Here is a 21,505-nt window from a genome sequence, read left to right as displayed (position 1 = left end):
TATTTTATTTTATTTTCTAAAAATCAAATCTATCTCTAAATAAATTTTTTTAAAAAAAATATAAAAATTATTTATAATTAGAGTAGGATATGGTATATTCAAATATTAAAATGATTATATAAAATATAATTTTAATAAATATATAACTAAATTTATAAAATTATTCCCTCACATAGTTTGAATAATTTTAACTAAAATAGTTATTACATAATCATTGACAGTTTTGGAAAATGTATTTAATTACTTAAAACATTCTTTAAAATTACCATTAAACACTAAAATATCTATAAATAATAATAAAAAAACATTTTTGATTGACATCTAAATCTTCTTAATTACATTTAATTAACTACGTTTAATGCCAAAGTAATTAGTATTAATGACGAAATCATGAAAAAATAAAATTCTAATAAATATTTAATAATTAAACAATATCTTATCAAATGATTGTAACGGAAAGTAATTTGAAACAAAATTATCCCAGAAAGAGCTAAAATCTTTATGGGCAATTTCGCCTTATTTAGAAAGTTGACAAGGAAATGATTGGCTAAGCCGTGGTGAACCAAAACAAGTCCAACGAGGCTACTCGACATGCACAGGCAGTCGCCTGCGCTGTTCCAATCCTCGAAGCCTTTAAAAGCTTACAAGTGGGGCTTCACAAATATCCAATCTTCTTCGTTTTTCTGCTAAGAAAAATCCTCCTCCATGGTCTCTTTCTCTCTCTTCCTCTCTGTTCTATCTCGTTTTCTCTCTCTAACTCGTTTTTTAATGTGTTGCAGGCAGCTCGAACACGGGATGGGCTCGTGTATCAAGAGGTTAGCCTACCCTTGATATTGTCCAGTTTGAGTATAAATTCTAGTAACTTTGTAAATCTATGGTCGTTCTCTAAATTAGTTAATATCGAACTCGGTTATGCAGGGGTTTATGATGAACTCACGTGGGTTGAAGCTTTTCACGTGCGAATGGCTTCCAAAGGATAAGGAACCAAAGGGCTTGATCTTTATCTGCCATGGGTACGCGATGGAATGCAGCATCACCATGAACAGTAAACACCCTTCCACCACCTGAAACATTATATTCCTAAGATCAAATTATAATTGATTTGGTTTATAGGCACTGCAATTCGGCTTGCAAGGGCAGGGTTTGCGGTTTATGGGATTGATTACGAAGGCCATGGGAAATCAGATGGGCTGCAAGGCTATATTACAAGCTTTGATCATGTGGTGGAGGATTGCTCCAATCACTTCACAGCCACTTCTGGTATCTTATCTTCCCAATGCAAAAGATTCCATTTTTATGGGTTTTAAGTGAAATTTTTTACATGGGTCTTCGTTAAAAACTATGTTTTTTAATACCCAGAAAGGAAAGAGAACATGGGCAAAAGAAGGTATCTATTGGGGGAGTCAATGGGAGGGGCAGTGGCTCTGTTATTGCACAGAAAGAAGCCAGATTATTGGGATGGCGCTGTCTTGGTTGCACCAATGTGTAAAGTATGCCCATGTCTTGGCTCTGTTTTTGAATGAGTTTAAACTTTGTAGCTCAAAAGATTCCCCTGTTTTTCGCAGATTGCAGAGGATGTTAAACCAAAGCCAATTGTTGTAAATATACTGGCAAAGCTTTGCAAAGTGATACCCACATGGAAGATAATTCCAACCCAAGATATCATTGATGTTGCTTTCAAAGTTCCTGAGATTAGACATCAGGTAATAATTATTAATCTCCTCTGTTTTTACAATGTAAAACTGTTTATATTAATGATAATGAAATCAACAGGTCAGAAATAATCCTTATTGTTTCAAAGGGAGGCCTCGTTTGAACACTGGAAATGAACTTCTAAGGATCAGTTTAGATCTCGAGAAACGTCTCGAAGAGGTTTGCTATTTCTTCGTTGTTTGAATGAATTGATCCTTTTCGAGCTTTTGAGTTCAGTGGTAGTTTAATAGGTTTCGTTACCGTTCATAATCCTCCATGGGGAGGTGGATCGAGTGACCGATATATCGGTGAGCAAGCAACTCCTTGAGAAGGCGTCGAGCTGGGACAAGAGCTTGAAGACATATCCAGAGATGTGGCATGGATTGCTGTATGGAGAGACAGTTGAAAACATTGATGTTGTGTTTGCTGACATAATTGGTTGGTTGGAAGAAAGATGTGGTTTGGGAAATTCAAGGATTGAGAAACAGCTCAAGACAGAATCTGATGATCTTCAGACCAAATAAAATATGATATTTGTAAGAACTAAGTGTAAGATTGAATGTGTTCTACTCTTGAATAAAGCAAGGTTCATAGAAACTGATTTTCCATAATTTTGCCTCATAAGCACCATATATTCAAACGGTGGAAACAATAATAACCAACTATTTGTCACTGTCGATCCGATCCTGTCTGACGCCACCCTTCAATATGTCACGTTCGGCTCGCTTAAGACCATCGACAACGAGTTGATAGAATGTAACGACCTAAATTGACGGTTAACAGATTTTGTTTTCCTTGGACTTGACTTTCTATACACGTAACGACCTAGATTCACCGCTAGCAAATATTGTCCTCACTCTTATAAAGGGTGATTTGTTCTACTCCCCAACCAATGTGGGACATCACAATCCACCCCCCTTCGGGGTCCAACGTCCTTACTGGCACACCGCCTCGTGTCTACCCCCTTCGGGGAACAGCGAGAAGGTTGACACATCATTTGGTGTCTGGCTCTGATACCATTTGTAACGATCCATATCCACCACTAGCAGATATTGTCATCTTTGGACTTTCCCTTTCGGGCTTCTCCTCAGCACTTTAAAACGCGTTTGCCAGGGAAAAGTTTCCACACCGGTGATTTGTTCTCCTCCTAACCAATATGGGACATCACAGTACATTATGAATAATGCTTTATTTTCTCTAATTATTGTGGGATCTCACCGTCCACTTCCTTAGACGTTCAGAATCCTCTTTTTCTTCTCTAAATGATTTGTCACTACTGATCCTATCTTTGTTAATTGCGAATTGGTTTGTGTTTGGCAGATAAATTTAATTTGAAATTTCTTGTAAAGTTTTAAAAACAATAAATTTAATTTAATTTATATTTTTGAGTATAAAAAATAAAATAAAAAGCATACTCGTTTAAAACATGCATGGAAACAAAATTTAGGTAAAAATATATAAAATATTATATCATTAAATTAGGTCAACTAAGAATCTTTATTGTTCATTGAATATTAGAAACCAATTTCCAATTTTAGATACCAATTAAATTCAAATTCATTTACCAAAAATCATAGTTACTAAAAGAATCATATTTATGTTGGAATATAATTAATTTATAATCTCATTTTTGTATAATGCTGAATTTAATTTTGATGTGTAAATATATCAGATTTTAATTTATATCATATAATTAAATAAAAATAAAAAAAAATAAAATGGGATCGTGGCGGTGGGCATCGTCACTTTTCGCGCTGTTGACTCCACCTCCGTCTTCCCCAATTTCCCCTCTGTCTGCAAATTTCAAGATCTTCTTCCATGTCCGATCTGTTCTTATCCATTTGACCTAATTTTGTTTCGAATTAGATCCCTCTTCCTCGTCTTCCTCGAAACATTTCAACCTCGAAATCGAAGATTTACCATTGAAAGAAGCCATGGATCTAGCCCCAGAAGAGCTTCAATTCTTGACCATTCCCGACATTCTCAGAGAATCGATCTTCATCCCGAAGCGCTCCCCTAAAACCTTCTATCTCATAACTCTTACCTTCATCTTCCCCCTTTCTTTCGCCATTTTAGCCCACTCCCTCTTCACCCACCCACTTCTCGTCCAGCTCCAAAACCCTTTCGCCGACCCCGCTCAGACCCGCCATCGATGGACCGAGCTCCTTACCTTCCAATTCTGCTACCTTATTTTCCTCTTCGCTTTTTCTCTTCTCTCCACCGCCGCCGTCGTCTTCACCGTCGCTTCCCTCTATACTTCCAAGCCCGTTTCCTATTCCTCAACTATCTCCGCCATTCCCAAGGTTTTTAAGCGCCTTTTCGTCACTTTCCTCTGGGTTTCTCTCCTCATGATTATCTATAACTTCATCTTTTTCGTCTTCTTGATACTCCTTATCCTTGCAATTGACACCCAGAATTACATTTTGTTCTTCTTCTCCGTTGTTGTAATCTTCATCCTGTTTCTAGTTGTACATGTTTACATCACCGCCTTATGGCATTTGGCTAGCGTCGTGTCGGTGCTTGAACCGATTTATGGATTTGCCGCCATGAAAAAGAGCTACGAATTGCTTATGGGCAAAACCCGTTTTGCGGCGGTGCTTGTATTTGCGTATTTGGCCATCTGCGCTACAATTAATGTCATATTTGGGGCTGTGGTCGTTCACGGCGATGATGGACATGGGGTTTTTATGAGGATTATCGTTGGTGGCTTTCTGGTTGGCGTTTTGGTGATTGTGAACTTGGTGGGATTGTTGGTTCAGAGTGTGTTTTACTATGTCTGCAAGAGCTTTCACCATCAGGGAATTGATAAGCTCGCCTTACATGACCATTTGGGTGGATATCTTGGTGAGTATGTACCTCTCAAAAGTAGCATTCAAATGGAAAATTTAGATGCATGAGGTAGGGGAAAAGACAATCTGTTATCTAATGTTTTAGCCTTTTAGGGGATATGGAATGATATGTTGTAAAAAGAAGAGTATTTAAACAATCTGTTATCTAATTTGTCGTCTGATTTTATACCTACTATTACTTGTATTTGATCCTGAATAATTTCTAAGGATCAGTCAAGTACTTGTCTTTGAATTGGTGGTGGGATTTTACTGCACACTGCCATGGATTACTTGTATGTTGATGGGAAAGTTCTGATCCTGTTGTTATGTGTTCGTTGTTCAAGCTTTCACATGATTATGTCTCAAATGGGATTGATGATTGCAACATTGCCTTACTCTTTGTAGAGCCAGTGGGGTCGTCGTTTTTTCTTCTTCTTTTTGTATACTCTATTTTCTTCTGGTTTGTGCAGCTTTCCTACTCCAATGATATATTAGAATATGGCTTCATCTAGATTGTTTATGGGAGATCCTACGCTGGTTGGAGAGGAGGACGAAACATTCCGTATAAGGGTGTGGAAACCTCTCCCTAGCATACGCGTTTAAAAGTCGTGAGGCTGATGGCGATACGTAACGGGCTAAAGTAGACAATATTTGCTAGCAGTAGGCCTGGGCTGTTACAAATGGTGTCCTAGACGGTGTGAGACACTAGTCAGAGTAGGGCTAGATTGTGATGTCCCATATTGGTTGGGGAGGAGAACAAAACAACCTTTCCATAGTAGAAGCCCAAAGAGTGTGGAAACCTTATAAGGGTGTGGCTTGAGGAGAAGCCCAAAGAGGACGATTTCTGTTAGCGGTAGGCTTGGGTCGTTACATAGACCCTCTCCATAGTAGACGCATTGTAAAAACCTTGAGGAGAAGCCGGAAGGGAAAAGTCCAAAGAGAATAATATCTGCTAGTGGTGGGTTTGGGCTGTTCGAGTTAATTCACTCTTCAATTCTGATAAGTCGTACCCACTAAGCATGAGGATTGTTCTTTCTGTTCTTATTGGGCACACTGGAAACTAGCTAATGATATAACATCCAGCTGCTTTGGCTTCAACTTTCTTTTTGGTGTTTTTCTTAGAGACTGATTGTGGGGTAGAAATATTGTTCAAGCATTTTCATGGACTCACATCTTGAACTCTCTTATCTGCTCTGTTATGTTGGCTGCTGCTGTTTGAATGCCATCAAAGCTTGATGAAACCTTTTAAGTGAAATTTTTGTCTTCTTTCTTGATATCTAGATTGTGGAATTGCCCCACTAAATGTGTTTACTCCAACCACAGAAAACACAACCAGTCTCTGTAGGACAATTAGCTACGGTAGCAGTTGTATTAGCATTTCTTCTGTTCTTTCTCTATACTGGCTCAGAGTTTTTTTGGCTTGTTTACTGTTGGTTATGAAGAAAGTGAGCCCTTGGTGGTGAATAAGGTTTGGCCTAGGTGGATTTATGGGTTATCTGTGCATTCAAATGATACTTTTAAAAGTTGCAGCTCTTGATCAGTTGAGTAGAAGTTCATTCTAAAATATGGATGAAAAATAGGACTTAGAGGGTGTGACGATAATTTGGTGGTATTTGGATTCAAATTTTTTGTTCTAGGATATGGTCCGTTTTGGCTCATTATGTGTTGTTCGTCAGTCTCATGGTTTTTTAAATGCATCTACTAGGGAGAGATTTACACACTTTTATAAGAAATGCTTCGTTCCCCTCTCTAACCCAGTCTACCCTCTTGGGGCCAGTGTCCTCACTAGCACATTGCCCGATGTCTGGTTGGAAGAAAAATGTCTGGATTTTGTTTTAATAGAAACAATAGCTTTTTAGGTTAAATTATAAGTTTAGTTTCTCAAATTTGAGATTTGTATCTATTTGATCCTTCTATGCCTTCACAAAAAAAAACTTGAAAAAATCAAGATTTTAAATTTTTTTTGATCTACTGATATATTTGAATTTTTATATTTAGCATATTTATGAATATTTAAAAAATAACAAAAATTAATGACTAGATTTGTAATTTTGAAGGATAAGTTTAAGAACTAAATTTTTAATTTAATCTTCAGAAATGTAACATCATCTTAATCTTAGTCGAGGATGGAGGTTCGATTTCAACTATCCACATATCTTAGTCGAAGATGAACGTTTTTTATTATCATTTTCATATTAATTCAAACATTAACATGAAGGTTCAGAAGAATTTGGGACCATATGAGATATGCAGTTGCAGGATAGGAAATGGGAACAGAAAAATGAACTGAATTATTTATATTTGATCATTGTAGATCTAAAATTTATAATGTGTAACAAAAGAATATGATTCCACAGAGAATAAGTTTTCCCCACGTCTTTCTCCCTCCACCCTACATGATGTCACGTCACTCGTCATGTCCATCCACCACTCAGAGAATCATTTTTTAGCAAAAACAATAATATAATAAAATAATAATAAGATTACTAATAAATAAAATCAAAACGTGACAGGAAGCATGTGTGAAAATATGAAATTAATGGATTGTTTTAATCTTTACTTTTAATTATAAAAAATTGTTATATGAAAAATAAATTCTTCAACATTAAAACTTGACACGCAAGATACACGTGGCCGACTAAAATAAAGGATAGGATTAAATTGAATAAAGGATATAAAATAAGCAGAAATTTCAAAACCCAATCCACAACACCTTATTTGACTCTGATTCTATGCATTTTCCAATTTTCAGGATAATAAATATTCAAAAAAATATAATATTTTTTTATAAATATAAATCGCTAAATTGTTTAGAGATTTAAGAACAATATTTGACATAATAAAAATTATATTAAAATTTGAAATAATTTATCGCATTAGAAATTCATTAAATTATTAACAATTTTAGAATGTCATTTTTCCTTAAGAATATATTTTTTTAAATTAAAAGAAAAATGTGCGAGAAGGAAAATAACAATACTTCTTATTTCAAATATATATTTAAATTTTTAAAAAACTATTATAGAAAGTGCATATTTTAAAGAAAATTGCTTGAATATATAATATATATAGAAATAAATTAGAAACATCTCGATTGTAATTACAGCACGACAGCAGTCCCCATTTTCTAAAAAAATCAATGAATTAATAAATAAGAAAAATCTTATAACCCCACACGGAAGTTACTATTAAACTAACCTACATGGTTGATTAAATTAATTAATTAAAAAATAAGCCAATATACAACACACGTGCAACTAACACATATTTAACCACCCAAATAATAACGAATTTTATCATCCAACTAACACATTTATTTTAATTAATTATTTGTGAATTTTTTATCATACTATAATAACAAATTTTCTTTTAAATTATATTTATTATTTTCGAAAATATAATTAATGGCTGACCTTGAATTAAAATTTAATCAATAAATAGTCGAGATTAGCCACCTTAGATCTAAGATCTAATCTTTACAAATACTATTTAAATGTTTCTATATATATATATATTAATGATTTTAATACAATTATTTTCGGTATATTTTAATGAGACAAATATTTCATAATTTAATCTATTGAATGCCTAACATAACAATTGAATTCTTAAAATTTCGAGTATTTTTAAAAAATATATAACAAAATAAAGAGACTAGTAAATAAAAATTATTTTTTATAATCTTAATTTTAAAAAACTAGAAATATCTGTGTTATTGAAGAAAAAAAGAAAAAAAAATCACAAATATAAATTAAAATTTAATAGCTGCTTTAAATATATTAAATACAAACTATAATATATATAGACCTTATTTTTAGTGTTTTGTTTGATAATTTAAATATAATAATTTTAAATTTATAAGATCGGCCAATCTAAAAATAAATGTTTACCATGCAACGTGTTTACTAATAATTATAATAATTTATTTCATGCCACATATTTTTTTTTAGTAATTATTTTAGTAACTCAAATTTAAAATTTATCTCAATGTTATCTATTTTAAATCACAATTTATCAATTAAATTAGCAACTAACAATCTGAAATTCAAATATAAAAAGAAGAATTTGATTATGATTAGGTTGGCCAATAATAGATAATTTATTTATGCAACTTTAAAAAAAGAAAAATTGCAGAATAATTATTGAACTGGATTATTCCGTAATTATTCTTTATAATTTCTGGAAAAACTTAAATGATCGAACATTAATTAAGCTTCCATTTTCGTAGTTACCTCGTTGACAATTAGAGTTAAGGAAGTTAATAGAAATTTAAGTGATGGAATCAAATTCTGACCGCCACCAGAGTATACAAACCCAATCACGGGAGCCTCCGACGATCAACGACGAATTGACGAGTGTTCTTGTTTGTTCTTGCAGCTTCCTCACAGACCCATCTTCAGAATCCAAATTTGATGCAAAAATCTGTTGTTGATTTTGAAGTAACTGTTTGCATCAGCCCACTTAATGGGGAGAATAATGTGAGTTGAAGATTAGGAGAAGAGAGACGTGCTGGTTTTTGCAATGGAATTTGGATGTTTCACTGCGAGCTGCGTGGACTGACAATGAATTTTAAAAAAGGAACAGCGCCTTCCTACTTTTCTCTCACCGATTTCCCTCTTTGATGAATTGGGCTGTCAATGGAAGTAGTTGCAGAAATGGGTGTTTTGTCTATACTTGAAAAACATCCAAAACAGCTTTTGAAAGCGAGGCCTCAAACGTCTCGGTTATAGCACGTCCTCTGCTTCTGCTCTGTAAAAGGACATGGCCCTACCTCTCCTCTGTGCTTCGTTTTTTGGGTCTCTCTGAATTTTTCTGGGTTGAAGGAAACCTCCGTGAATTTGCCGTCGAAGCGATAAGTACGAATTATTGTTTGTTTTCTTTTTCTTCATTGATTGTTTTCCTTAGGTTGGGGAACCCTCTGATTCATAGTTGTTCATCTGGAATCTGCATCCGTTGAAGTTCTGCTTGGATTGCTCTGTTCATCCAAGCTTGTAAGTTGAACTTGTCTAGTACCCACTTCGTTTTTCATATTGAATACAGATTTGGAAGTAAGATCAGGGCTCTGTTGTTGGGTTTATTGAAGATTGTTTGGGTTCAATCTGAAACTAAGATGACATCGAGAGTAGAAATTGATGAGGACTCTGAAACGAAGGGAAGTATGTGGGTTCTAGACCAGAAGCTGGATCAGCCTATGGACGAAGAAGCTGGGAGACTTAGTAACATGTACAAAGAGAAGGTACCAACTGGTTCTTAATCTCTCAGTAATATCTAGGGTCTTATGATATCATATGATATGCTGCCATTCATTGATCTTATAAGATCTTACATTTTCCAGAAATTCTCGGTATTGTTGCTTCTTCGACTTGCATATCAAAGCCTTGGAGTGGTTTATGGAGATTTGGGGACTTCTCCTCTATACGTTTTCTACAATACATTTCCTCATGGGATATCTGATCCGGAGGATGTAATTGGAGCACTTTCATTAATTATATACTCTCTTACTCTCATTCCACTCATAAAGTATGTATTTATCGTGTGTAAAGCAAATGACAATGGTCAAGGTAAGCAAGCCATTTGTGTATAGGCCCATTTTCAAACAATTGTAAACTTAAGAACTCAAGAATCTGTAGTGCATAGAAACATATGTGTTGATATAGGTTGCATTTCCTCTAAGTTAAGCTGTCTGTGTAGGTGGAACATTTGCTCTTTACTCCTTGTTATGTCGTCATGCAAAAGTAAAAACTATTCCAAACCAACATCGAACTGATGAAGAGCTAACAACATATAGCCGCTCTAAATTTCATGAGCACTCATTTGCTGCTAAAACTAAAGGATGGCTTGAAAAACGATCATCCAGGAAGAATGCTTTGCTCATTCTTGTTCTTGTTGGCACTTCCATGGTTGTTGGAGATGGAATTCTCACTCCTGCAATATCGGGTATTATTTTCTTTAACCAATCACTCCAAAGGCTCCCACTTGGACAGTATATTTATGAATTACTTGATTGTTTTGGAATTCGTTTTGCTTCTGCAAACAAATAATTATGGACCTTACTGTCATTAACAGTTTTATCTGCTGCGGGAGGGATCAAAGTCAACCACCCCCATGTGAGCAGTGGTAATTGAGCTGATTCTGAAATTAAATTTTCTTTCATATCGGTTGGAGAGGAGAACGAAACATTCCTTATAAGGGTATGGAAACCTCTTCCTAAAAACGCGTTTTAAAAACCTTGAGGGAAGCCCACAAAGGACAATATCTGTTGGTTGTGGGTTTGGCTGTTACAAATGGTATTGACACCAGGAAGTGTGCCAGCGAGGACGTTGGGCCCCTAAGAAGGTAAATTGTGAGATCCTCACATCGGTTGGAGAGGAGAACGAAACATTTCTTATAAAGATGTGGAAACCTCTCTCTAACAGACGCGTTATAAAAATCTTGAGGGGAAGCCTAAAACGGAAAGTCCAAAGAGGACAATATCTGCTGGCAATGACCTTGAGCTGATATAGTAATCTTGTTTCTAGTTTATGTTGTTTTTTCCTACAAGGTCTGAAAAACTCTTGTTGTTTTACGTGGTGCAGATGTAGTTGTGCTTGTTGCTGTTGTAATACTAGTAGGATTATTCAGCTTGCAACGCTATGGTACTGATAGAGTTGGTTGGCTCTTTGCTCCAGTTGTGCTACTTTGGTTTCTATTAATTGGAGGTATAGGCATGTTCAACATCTGGAAATATGATAAAACGATTCTACGAGCCTTTTCACCTGTGTATATTTTTCACTATTTTAGAAGGCGAGGGATGGATGGTTGGACGTCCCTCGGAGGCGTGTTGCTGAGTATAACAGGTAATATCATCACCTTAAATGCACTTAGACAGACATTCAACATTTTGTTTTGTTTATATTTCTGATGATTGGTTGTAAATTCAGGCACAGAGGCTTTATTTGCGGATTTGGCTCATTTTCGTGTAGCAGCTATACAAATTGCTTTCACAGTAGTTGTTTTTCCTTGCCTTCTCTTGGCATATTCTGGACAAGCTGCCTACCTTATGAACAATACGGAGCATGTGGCTGATGTCTTCTATCATTCAATACCAGGTCCTCTTTCTTTCTCTTTGGTATCTAAATGACACGTGCTTGAGTGAGACCTGCAGCATTGCCCGAGTGAAATGATGCGCTTGTTAGGAATTACGACCCTCCACAATGGTATGATATTGTCCACTTTGAGCATAAGCTCTCATACCTTTGCTTTGGCTTCCCCAAAAGGTCTCATACCAATGGAGATGTATTCCTTACTTGTAAACATAGGATAATTCCCTGAATTAGCCAATGTGGGATTCCCTCCCAACAATCCTCAACAATCCTTCCCTCGAACAAAGTACACTATAGAGCCTCTCCTGAGGCCTATGGAGCCCTCGAACAGCCTCCCCTTAATCGAGGCTCGACTCCTTCTTTGGAGTTCTCGAACAAAGTACACCATTTGTTCGACACGTGAGTCACTTTTGACAACCCTTCGAGGCTCACAACTTCTTTGTTCGACATGTGAGGATTCTATTGACATGACTAAGTTTAGGACATGACTCTGATACCATGTTAGGAATCACAAATCTCTACGATTGTATGATATTGTCCACTTTGAGCATAAGCTCTCGTAGTTTTGCTTTGGGCTTCCCCAAAAGGCCTCTACCAATGGAGATGTATTGTTTACTTATAACCTATGATAATTCCCTAAATTAACCTATTTGGGACTCCCTCCCAACAATCCTCAACCGCGCTGACATCTCTCTTTGCAGATTCCATATATTGGCCCGTGTTTGTTGTTGCAACGGCTGCTGCTGTGGTTGCTAGTCAAGCCACTATAACTGCAACATTTTCAATAATCAAGCAGGCTCTTGCTCATGGCTGCTTTCCAAGAGTTAAAGTTGTTCATACCTCAAAGAATTTCCTTGGTCAGATATATGTTCCAGATATTAACTGGATTCTCATGGTTCTGTGCATTGCTGTGACAGCAGGATTTAAGAATCAAAGTCAAATTGGAAATGCTTATGGTAAGCGGTTCTCTGTTGTTTGTTCATATCCTCAGTTGCTGTATGTTTCCCAGAAAAAGTTCTAACGTTACTGTATCATTGATGCTATTTGAACATATTACCCACCCCCTCTCTATCCTGAAAGGTATATTCTATCAGCTGAGCTGTCTGACCAAATTAGGCTTCCAATTACCATACTCAAGCTGTTGTAGAAAATAAGGTAATGGGTCCCTCCAGCCTGCAAGCAACCTGTTCTCCAATTTTTTGTGACAGGAACGTTAGGAATCGCGACTCTTCACAATGGTATGATATTGTCCACTTTGAGCATAAGCTCTCGTGGCTTTGTTTTTGGTTTCCCCAAAAGGCCTAAAACCAATGGAGATAGTGTTTCTGCTTATAAGCTCATGATCATTCCCTTAATTCGTTAACGTAGGACTCCCTCCCAACAATCCTCAACAAGAAAAACCCACTATTCAATTTAGAATGACAAGATATGTACGCAAATTGAGGATTATATCTCTATCGCTCTCTTAATAATGGAACATGAGATCCAATATGTTCCTTTTGGCACAATTCGGTTGCTTATATTGACTTGCATACAAGAGAAATGATTGAAATTAGTAGCAATATGGAGTTAGTTATTCATGTATTTAACTGATGGTGTATAGAACTTCATTTAATCCTCTCCATCTCCTTCTTTCAACAGGGACAGCGGTTGTGGTAGTCATGCTTGTGACCACACTGCTCATGATTCTAATCATGATCTTGGTGTGGCGCTGTCATTGGATCATCGCCCTGATATTCACTGGACTCTCGCTTGTTGTGGAATGCGGTTACTTTTCAGCTGTTCTCTTCAAGGTTGATCAAGGTGGCTGGGTTCCCCTAGTGATTGCTGCAGCCTTTCTTATCATCATGTACGTGTGGCATTATGGTACTGTTAAACGATACGAATTCGAGCTGCACAGTAAAGTTTCAATGGCATGGGTTCTCGGTCTCGGTCCCAGTCTAGGACTCGTCCGCGTTCCTGGAATTGGGCTTGTCTATACCGAGCTAGCAAGCGGCGTACCTCACATATTTTCCCATTTCATTACTAATCTCCCAGCTATCCATTCTGTCGTTGTGTTTGTCTGTGTGAAATATCTCCCAGTCTACACAGTGCCAGAGGAAGAAAGATTCCTTGTCAAGCGGATAGGAACAAAGGATTTCCACATGTTTCGTTGCGTTGCTAGATATGGTTACAAAGACCTCCACAAAAAAGATGATGATTTTGAGAAAAAGCTTTTTGATAGCATCTTTCTCTTTGTCAGGCTTGAATCCATGATGGAGGGTTGTTCAGACTCTGATGAGTACAGTTTGTATGGGCAGCAAACTGAGCGTTCAAGGGACGGCCTGTTGATTGCCAGCCATGGCAATGCAGCACCAGCTTCATCCAATGTGGGCACTACCCTCTCGTCAGTTGACTCGATCGTGCCGGTTGGATCTAACACAGTAAGATCATGTGAGCAAGCAAGCAGCAACCATACTGATAGCGATGAGATTGAGTTCTTGATTAGGTGTAGAGATGCTGGGGTGGTGCACATTCTGGGAAACACTGTAATTAGAACAAGGGAATCGAAATTCTTCAAGAGGATAGCTGTGGATTACGTATATGCCTTTCTTAGGAAGATTTGCAGGGAGAACAGTGTGATTTTCAATGTTCCTCATGAGAGTTTATTAAACGTTGGCCAAATTTTCTATGTATAGTTCATTTGATTCATTGATGGAACAGGGAGAGTGAATCAAATCTGTTAGATATACTTTCTTCAATTTAGCATTTTTTTCCTTTTTTATGCACCACTGATCCAAAAAGAGTTGATCGAGTGTTGGTTTAGTTTAGCTTAAATTTTGAAGTGAAAAGGAACATTTTTATGAGATGAACGTAATCGATAGATCTGTTTTAGGGTCCTTCGTGCCCCTTCTTCAATAAGCAGGAGTGAGCCGTGCCACATTGCATTTGAGCTTTCGATTGATGGTCGTCCGTGATTCTTTCTCCTTCGCATTACTGGTAAGATATATGTTGGTTATGGTGATTTTCTTCACTTTCAGGACACGTACGGGCAAGTTTGGTATGGGAAATAACTCGAATTTCAAACCTTACACTTGCTTTAACAACTCATGTTATGGATGTGGGAGTATCAACTCTGTTGTTCCCGTGGGTTTTTGAGGAGCAGAAGAAATTATTGGAATTCTATGAAAGAGTCTCGAGAGCTAGGATGCATGCCAGTTTCATACGAAGCTGAAGGTTTAATGAAAATAAAGGCTAAAGTCCTCGAGTCAAGGAGAGTACATCGCCAAAATAAAGTAAAAAAATATTTTAGAGATTATACCAACATTATTCCATAATCAGATATGGTTGACTCTTAGTTTAATTAATTACATCATCATTATTTAATGTATAATTAATTAACATTTTTAGTTTTGACTTCAAATATTGTTGATTAATTACATTATTATCATTTGAAAATATTACAAAATAATTTAAGAAATTGACTATGCAGCTACTGAACTTTATCCGGAAAATAAGAAACGACAAATTATGACGTGGAATGCGACAGAAAAAAACAAAAGAAAATAATAACAATACGGTAACCACTAGCAATAAAGCTTATATGATTCTGTTTGATTCTTTCGTCTTCAACCTCCCGATTTGGTTCGACAAGAGACGGATGCGACTGTAACAGAGACGGCCTTTTCTCGTGTAAACGGAAGCCGCTGATTGTGGTGTTTGGATCAAATTCCGATCATCAAAATCAGACAAATTAGGTTGATAATTGAAATAACTTGAAACAGAGCAGTAGAGAGGAGAGACCAAATTTGAAACGTCCATGGAAATCGTTGTTCAATGTGAAGAAAATAAGAGGAAAAAAACGAGGACAAAGAATTTGTAAGGTCGGGAGTTTCACTTTCAACGATGGTGTTCTGTCAGTTTCAAAGAAGCCGTTGGAGGTAAAATCCTCTGTCCTTCTCATCTCTCGACTTTCTAATACCATCGTCAAGAAATTCCTTATTTGTCTATTGATGGCTCTGCCACTACAAGACTGATGAACCATTTCAGTACGCTCTTATTGAACTTGTGAACTTCCGAGTGAAATTACGAACGGAAATTCGAGCGATATTTGCGTGTTACCCTACGCAATGTACATCATGTTTTATAATATATGTAGCGATGACTAGGCAATTAAATAATCGTTTTAATATCCTCGATTATTATTCAATGTTTTCGTACTGATCAGTCTGCGTTGTCATAGACCATAAATTTGTCACCCTCCTCCGCAGCTACCTCCAGATATGATTGATTTTCAATATAATAAATAACCATGTCTGATTTAATCAAGATCTCGGATTGTTCATCTCTTACTGTACAATCGATTCGCATGGTTAAGTCAAATTCACCTCAGCTTCATTTTGGTTGATGAGCGAGTTTACCCTTCTGGATTTCTTCTCCTTCTTTTGGCAGTTTTCTGATTTCTGATGTGGTTTTCTTCCTGTTTGCCTGTAATTGGAGCTCTGAGTTTTCCCGGGGTTTCTGCTAATTGATCTGTTGCTTCGTTAGCGGGTACCCTGTCGGATCGGGTTCTTCGAGCTCCAAATCTTTTTGTGTTTTCTCAGTTGAAACTTATCGGTGGGATTTCGTGTTCATTTCTACTCTGAGATTGAAAACAAATCAATTGTGAATTTAGTCTGCTGTTCTACGTAGGAACCGACATCTAGTCGTGGTGCTTTCTCATTACATTTCTCTTTTACAGTCGCAGCGGTTTGGAAATACCGTCGAGTTGTTGTGAAAGACGATATACAGAAGTTAATAAGCTTTAAAAAGAAAGATTCCATATTTTCAAAAAATGGCGTCAGGACGCAAGGCTGTTGAGGATACTGACGATAGAGATAGTAGTATCTGGGTTTTGGATCAGCAGTTGGACCAGCCAATGGAGGAGGAGGCTAGGCGGATAAGAAATGCGTATCAGGAAAAGGTTTGTTGCAAATCCCTTCCTCCCACTTAGTGTGTGGTGCGTGTCTAAAATTTGGAAGCTCAACACATGCATCTAACCCTCTATTCTTCGTTTGACATGGAACTCTATCCATTTCTTGCTCTCTTTTAGTAATAGTGAATTTTAGCATATCCAAATGTGTGTGTGTGTGTGTGTGTGTGTGTGTGTTGGAAAGATCTATGGGTGATTTGCTTTTCCAGATGATTCATAGCTCGTATTTTCCCATCAGGAACATTCTGTACTTAAAATTCTACAACTTGCATTCCAAAGCCTTGGAATAGTCTACGGAGATTTGGGCACTTCCCCTTTATATGTCTTCTATAACACGTTCCCCGATGGAGTTGAAAATACAGAGGACTTGATAGGAGCTCTTTCATTGATTATATACTCTCTAACTCTCATTCCCCTTATCAAGTACGTGTTTATTGTCTGCAAGGCAAATGACGATGGTCAAGGTAATTTGTTTCCAACTGTAAGTTACCTCTACTCAAGAACATTTTTGCTGTTGCGTCTTGTAAGAATATGATAAAAGAGAGGTCTATTGTTACAATTTCTAAGTTATTTTTTTCACAGTAGATGTTAGGAACTCATACTTTCTTTAGGCATTATCAATCAATGTTCCTTACAAATGTAATTAAAAGTTCTCTGTGTTTATTTTAGAATGAGATACTTGTCCCGATGATTTCATGTCACAGATGGATAAATGAAGGACGCAAGAAACCAACTTGGGACGAAAAGACTTTATGAAAGAAATTTAAGTGTATAGATCAAGTTCTTTGGCGTAACGTAGTTTATCTATCTTGGAAGTTAGTTATTGATAAGGAAGTAAAATTTATTTAGAGTAAAAACATTAAATGATATCAAGATTCCTATTTGATATTGATGAGGGACTCCTTGCTCTCCCTTGATGCAGGTGGGACATTTGCTCTATATTCATTACTATGCCGTCATGCTAAAATAGGAACTATCCCTAACCATGACCACAGTGATGAGAAGCTTACAACTTATAGTTGTTCCAAGTACCGTGAACAATCATTTGCTGCAAAAACTAAGAGATGGCTGGAAGGACATCGTGTTAAGAAACACGCAATTCTTGTTCTTGTTCTTGTTGGCTCTTGCATGGTGATTGGGGATGGGATTCTAACACCTGCTATTTCAGGTACTTGTTACTTAGTTTTCAAACCTTGAAAAGTATTTATATTCTCTTATAGAATCTTTTAGTGATCATACAAAATGTAGACGGATTGGAGAATTAGATGAAATAGTCATTGCAAAACATAGCTACATGTTGGGAGTATTCACGCACGACCTTTTAGAAGTTTCATGTCCACCCAAGTGTGGCTAGTTCTATGTGTCAATTTTGTTCATGTAATACTTTCAGTGCCAAAGAAATCACATGCGGTACTTATTTGTCACACATTTGGAAGATTTTGGTGCATCCTAAACTATGAATAAGACTAAATTTTTTAATTTGCTAGCACGAAATTTTGAGATTTAGTTGCATTAAAATATGATTGGCCTTATTATAACATGCAGTTCTTTCTGCTGTTGGGGGGATCAATGTTGGTCGTACAAAAATAAGCAATGGTATCTCTCTGGTCCTGAAACATTCCTTTGCCCTTGCTCTTTCAATAGTCTCATTTTTAATAATTCAAATTCTCATTCTTTGTTCCAGATGTAGCTGTTCTTGTTGCTATTGTCATACTTGTTTTCTTGTTTACCATGCAACGTTATGGCACAGATAAAGTTGGTTGGCTTTTTGCCCCGGTAGTTTTTCTGTGGTTCATCTTAATAGGAGGCATCGGCATTTATAACATCTGTAAGTATGATAACGGTGTCCTTAGAGCCTTTTCTCCAGTATATATATATCGGTACTTCAAAAGGGGAGGGAAAGTTGGATGGATATCCCTTGGAGGGATCATGCTTAGTATTACAGGTAAGATACTAGATGCTGTTATCAGTAAAGAATGTCAAGTGATCAAGTTGGAATTTCTGACGTCTAATATGACAATATATTACAGGAACTGAAGCACTTTTTGCAGACCTATCCCATTTTCCAGTTTCCTCCATACAAATTGCTTTTACAGTTGTTGTATTTCCTTGCCTTCTTTTAGCCTACTCTGGACAAGCTGCCTATCTCATGAAAAACCCAAATTATGTTGCCGGTGCCTTCTACCATTCAATTCCAGGTTTGTTCTGAATTTAGTTTGTGGGAATATTGATTTAGGACTTTCTCATGCACTCCTAGATTGAATGAAAAAGTTGGGGAAACAGATTTGAGGGAAGCTCATTATTAGCATTTTCCGATGTACTTTTAACCTTCCCAAAAGTGTTTTTCAATATCGTAATCTTTCCCCAATAAAGTATATGTATCTTTCAAAGTGTGAATGTTGCCTTGGAACTGAGTATAAGATATTCATTCTGCAGATAGTATATATTGGCCAGTATTTTTTGTTGCAACTACCGCTGCGATCGTTGCTAGCCAAGCCACCATATCTGCAACCTTTTCATTAATCAAGCAAGCCCTTGCACTTGGTTGCTTTCCAAGAGTTAAAGTTGTTCATACTTCTAAGACGTTCCGTAATCAAATATATATTCCTGATATTAATTGGATCCTGATGGTCCTTTGCATTGCCGTGACAGCTGGGTTCAAAAATCAAAGCCAAATTGGAAATGCTTCAGGTAAGCTCGACTCTCTTCAACATCTTGATGTTTATCTATCCAGTGGTTTCCATCGTAGTAATTTGTTCAAATATTGAAGTCTGCGCTCATATATAATTTTGTTGGAATCGATTTTCATAGTTATCGATCTGCAGTTTTGACGTACCCATTGTCTACCTCATGTAGCTTTGTATCGTCATACAAAATTTTCTTGAATAGATCTATTGATTATGTGCTTGAATAGTGATAAGAGTGCCTACCAGGGTTCTAATATATTCATATTTTCTATGTCACAACAGGGACAGCAGTGATCATAGTGATGTTGGTAACCACATGCCTCATGACTTTAATAATGATACTAGTGTGGCACTCCCACTGGGCTCTAGTCCTGCTCTTCACTTGGTTATCACTGCTCGTGGAGGGTTTCTACCTCTCCTCAGTTATCCAGAAGGTTTATCAAGGTGGGTGGGTTCCATTGGTTATAGCAACAGCCTTTTTCATCATCATGTACACTTGGCATTATGGTACAGCCAAACGTTATGAGATTGAGATGCACACTAAGGTTTCAATGGCATGGATTCTTAGCCTCGGCCCCAGTTTAGGACTTGTAAGGGTACCTGGGATAGGACTCGTGTACACAGAACTAGCAAGTGGAGTCCCCCACATCTTTTCACACTTCATCACAAACTTACCCGCCATTCATTCTGTTGTGGTTTTTGTCTGTTTGAAGTGTTTGCCTGTCTGCACAATCCCGGAAGAAGAGAGATTTTTGGTAAAACGGATTGGACCTAAGAACTTTCGCATGTTTCGCTGTGTAGCTAGATATGGTTACAAAGACCTCCACAAGAAAGATGATGACTTTGAGAAGAAACTCTTTGATAGCCTCTTCTTATTTGTTCGACTCGAGTCTTTGATGGATGGCGGGTCTTCAGATTCGGACGTGTCGAGCCTACTTGATCCACAAAATGAAACAGTTACAGAGTTCCCATTGAACACCCTTAATTCGACTTGCTCGTCTATGGAATTTACAAACCTTCGAACGGCAGACTCGATTCAGCTTGCCAATTCTCCATTGAATCAGAACCAAATCATGGTACCATCCAATCAAGCAAACCATCAGACTGAGATAGATGAGTTAGAGTTCTTGGTTAGCTGTAAAAATGTCGGCGTTGTACACATTCTTGGAAATACAGTAATGACAGCTAGGAGGGACTCCAGCCTCTTCAAAAAGATCGCCATTGATTATGTATATGCATTTCTTAGGAAGATCTGCAGAGCGAACAGCGCGATGTTCAATATTCCGCATGAGAGTTTGCTTAATGTTGGCCAAACATTCTATGTATGACTGTTTAGCATCTGTAAGAAAAAAATTTCTGAGTTCCCTGTACGGTTAAAATAAACAGAAATATTTTATATTTTCAAATATGTGTTTGTATTTAGTAGCCTATATCTGAAAATTGGATTCGCAATTTAAGCAATGGCTCAAAATGTGTTCTAGAATACATTTATAAACGTTGCCCACTAAATATTAGGTGAATATTAATTAGATTCACAGTAGTGAACTTTACCATCAAACTTGTCGAGACAAAAAAAAAAAAAAACACGAACGAACATACAAACAACGCTTGTCTAGACAATTAACATGTAAAAGTAAAGAATCGTAGAGACAAAATCCCAATAGGTACTTCAATTGGCTGGTAACCAACGTTTTCTTGTTGTATATATTCACTGTGGTCATAAATAATTGACTTTACATATGAATCAATTCCTCAGGTGTCGCATAAACCACAATATCGCTATTGATGATGATATCTGAAACCAACCTACAATTCCGTTTATCCAGACGCAGCCCCTTATTATTCATATATTTCTAAGTAATACACTCGCCTAATACAGGTAACCGAGTACATCCAGGTAAGGAACTCTTGTCCATGCTAACTCGGGAAGCAAAGCAAAGTAGGTTATGTATAAATCATCAAAGACTATTACTTTGGTGTCTGATTCTGTGGTGATCTTGTCTGGGCAGCCGTAGACATCACACGCAAGCGGCTTGCTATATCTGTGAAAGATGGCCGGACTACTGGGTCAGGAGACCAGCACTGTTCCATCAGCAATCTCCAGTCAGGGTCGCAGAAGCTCGGAACGGGTGGTCTCAACGTGTTGTTCACTATGCCTCCTGATTGAAGAATGAAGGAGGAAATCATCAAATTCAGAATTAAAAACCTTCTAGATATAAATGCAGTATGTAAAGCGAAGTTGGGGGGGGGGGGGGGGGGGGGTTT

General features: G+C 37.0%; 5 protein-coding genes across 11 annotated transcripts in view; 4 read left to right on the top strand and 1 right to left on the bottom strand.

The window, feature by feature from the left end:
* Window positions 1–723: 723 nt before the first annotated feature.
* On the top strand, window positions 724–2,274 carry LOC111431373 (caffeoylshikimate esterase-like). Its single transcript, XM_023067997.1, has 7 exons — window positions 724–815; window positions 919–1,045; window positions 1,114–1,260; window positions 1,360–1,490; window positions 1,566–1,703; window positions 1,774–1,872; window positions 1,944–2,274. Exons 2-7 carry the CDS (start codon window positions 925–927, stop codon window positions 2,214–2,216), a joined length of 909 nt encoding a protein of 302 aa, XP_022923765.1. The 5' UTR covers window positions 724–815; window positions 919–924; the 3' UTR covers window positions 2,217–2,274.
* A 1,142-nt stretch (window positions 2,275–3,416) lies between these two features.
* On the top strand, window positions 3,417–4,870 carry LOC111431372. Its single transcript, XM_023067996.1, has one exon. The coding sequence runs from the start codon at window positions 3,627–3,629 to the stop codon at window positions 4,587–4,589; it is 963 nt and encodes a 320-aa protein (XP_022923764.1). The 5' UTR covers window positions 3,417–3,626; the 3' UTR covers window positions 4,590–4,870.
* Window positions 4,871–8,789: 3,919 nt separating this feature from the next.
* LOC111431370 (potassium transporter 11-like) lies at window positions 8,790–14,364 on the top strand. Of its 4 annotated transcripts, none has more exons than XM_023067992.1 (10): window positions 8,791–9,376; window positions 9,480–9,511; window positions 9,604–9,756; window positions 9,856–10,081; window positions 10,212–10,457; window positions 10,587–10,637; window positions 11,096–11,356; window positions 11,441–11,608; window positions 12,304–12,558; window positions 13,244–14,364. In XM_023067992.1, exons 3-10 carry the CDS (start codon window positions 9,631–9,633, stop codon window positions 14,278–14,280), a joined length of 2,370 nt encoding a protein of 789 aa, XP_022923760.1. In that variant the 5' UTR covers window positions 8,791–9,376; window positions 9,480–9,511; window positions 9,604–9,630; the 3' UTR covers window positions 14,281–14,364. The 4 variants fall into 4 exon arrangements, with proteins under 4 accessions (XP_022923762.1, XP_022923760.1, XP_022923761.1 ...); XM_023067993.1 differs by having other exon boundaries at window positions 9,480–9,515; XM_023067991.1 differs by lacking the exon at window positions 9,480–9,511 and having other exon boundaries at window positions 9,561–9,756.
* Window positions 14,365–15,201: 837 nt separating this feature from the next.
* On the top strand, window positions 15,202–20,646 carry LOC111431664 (potassium transporter 11-like). Of its 4 annotated transcripts, none has more exons than XM_023068368.1 (9): window positions 15,202–15,522; window positions 16,323–16,544; window positions 16,792–17,017; window positions 17,476–17,721; window positions 18,099–18,149; window positions 18,238–18,498; window positions 18,584–18,751; window positions 18,990–19,244; window positions 19,523–20,646. In XM_023068368.1, exons 2-9 carry the CDS (start codon window positions 16,416–16,418, stop codon window positions 20,566–20,568), a joined length of 2,382 nt encoding a protein of 793 aa, XP_022924136.1. In that variant the 5' UTR covers window positions 15,202–15,522; window positions 16,323–16,415; the 3' UTR covers window positions 20,569–20,646. The 4 variants fall into 4 exon arrangements, with proteins under 4 accessions (XP_022924136.1, XP_022924135.1, XP_022924137.1 ...); XM_023068367.1 differs by having other exon boundaries at window positions 16,034–16,544; XM_023068369.1 differs by having other exon boundaries at window positions 15,202–16,198.
* Window positions 20,647–20,921: 275 nt separating this feature from the next.
* The window catches only part of LOC111431663, an 8,261-nt gene continuing 7,677 nt past the window's right edge, over window positions 20,922–21,505 (bottom strand). The window contains exon 9 of the mRNA XM_023068366.1: window positions 20,922–21,399. Within this exon, the coding sequence (XP_022924134.1) occupies window positions 21,209–21,399 (191 nt within the window). The 3' untranslated portion in view covers window positions 20,922–21,208. The remainder of the gene's footprint in view (window positions 21,400–21,505) is intronic.

Source organism: Cucurbita moschata, unplaced genomic scaffold, assembly GCF_002738365.1.
Source record: "Cucurbita moschata cultivar Rifu unplaced genomic scaffold, Cmos_1.0 Cmo_Scf00036, whole genome shotgun sequence".
Lineage (NCBI taxonomy): Eukaryota > Viridiplantae > Streptophyta > Magnoliopsida > Cucurbitales > Cucurbitaceae > Cucurbita > Cucurbita moschata.
The sequence above is the reverse complement of the archived record's forward strand: the minus strand, read 5'-3'. Positions and strand labels throughout refer to the sequence as shown.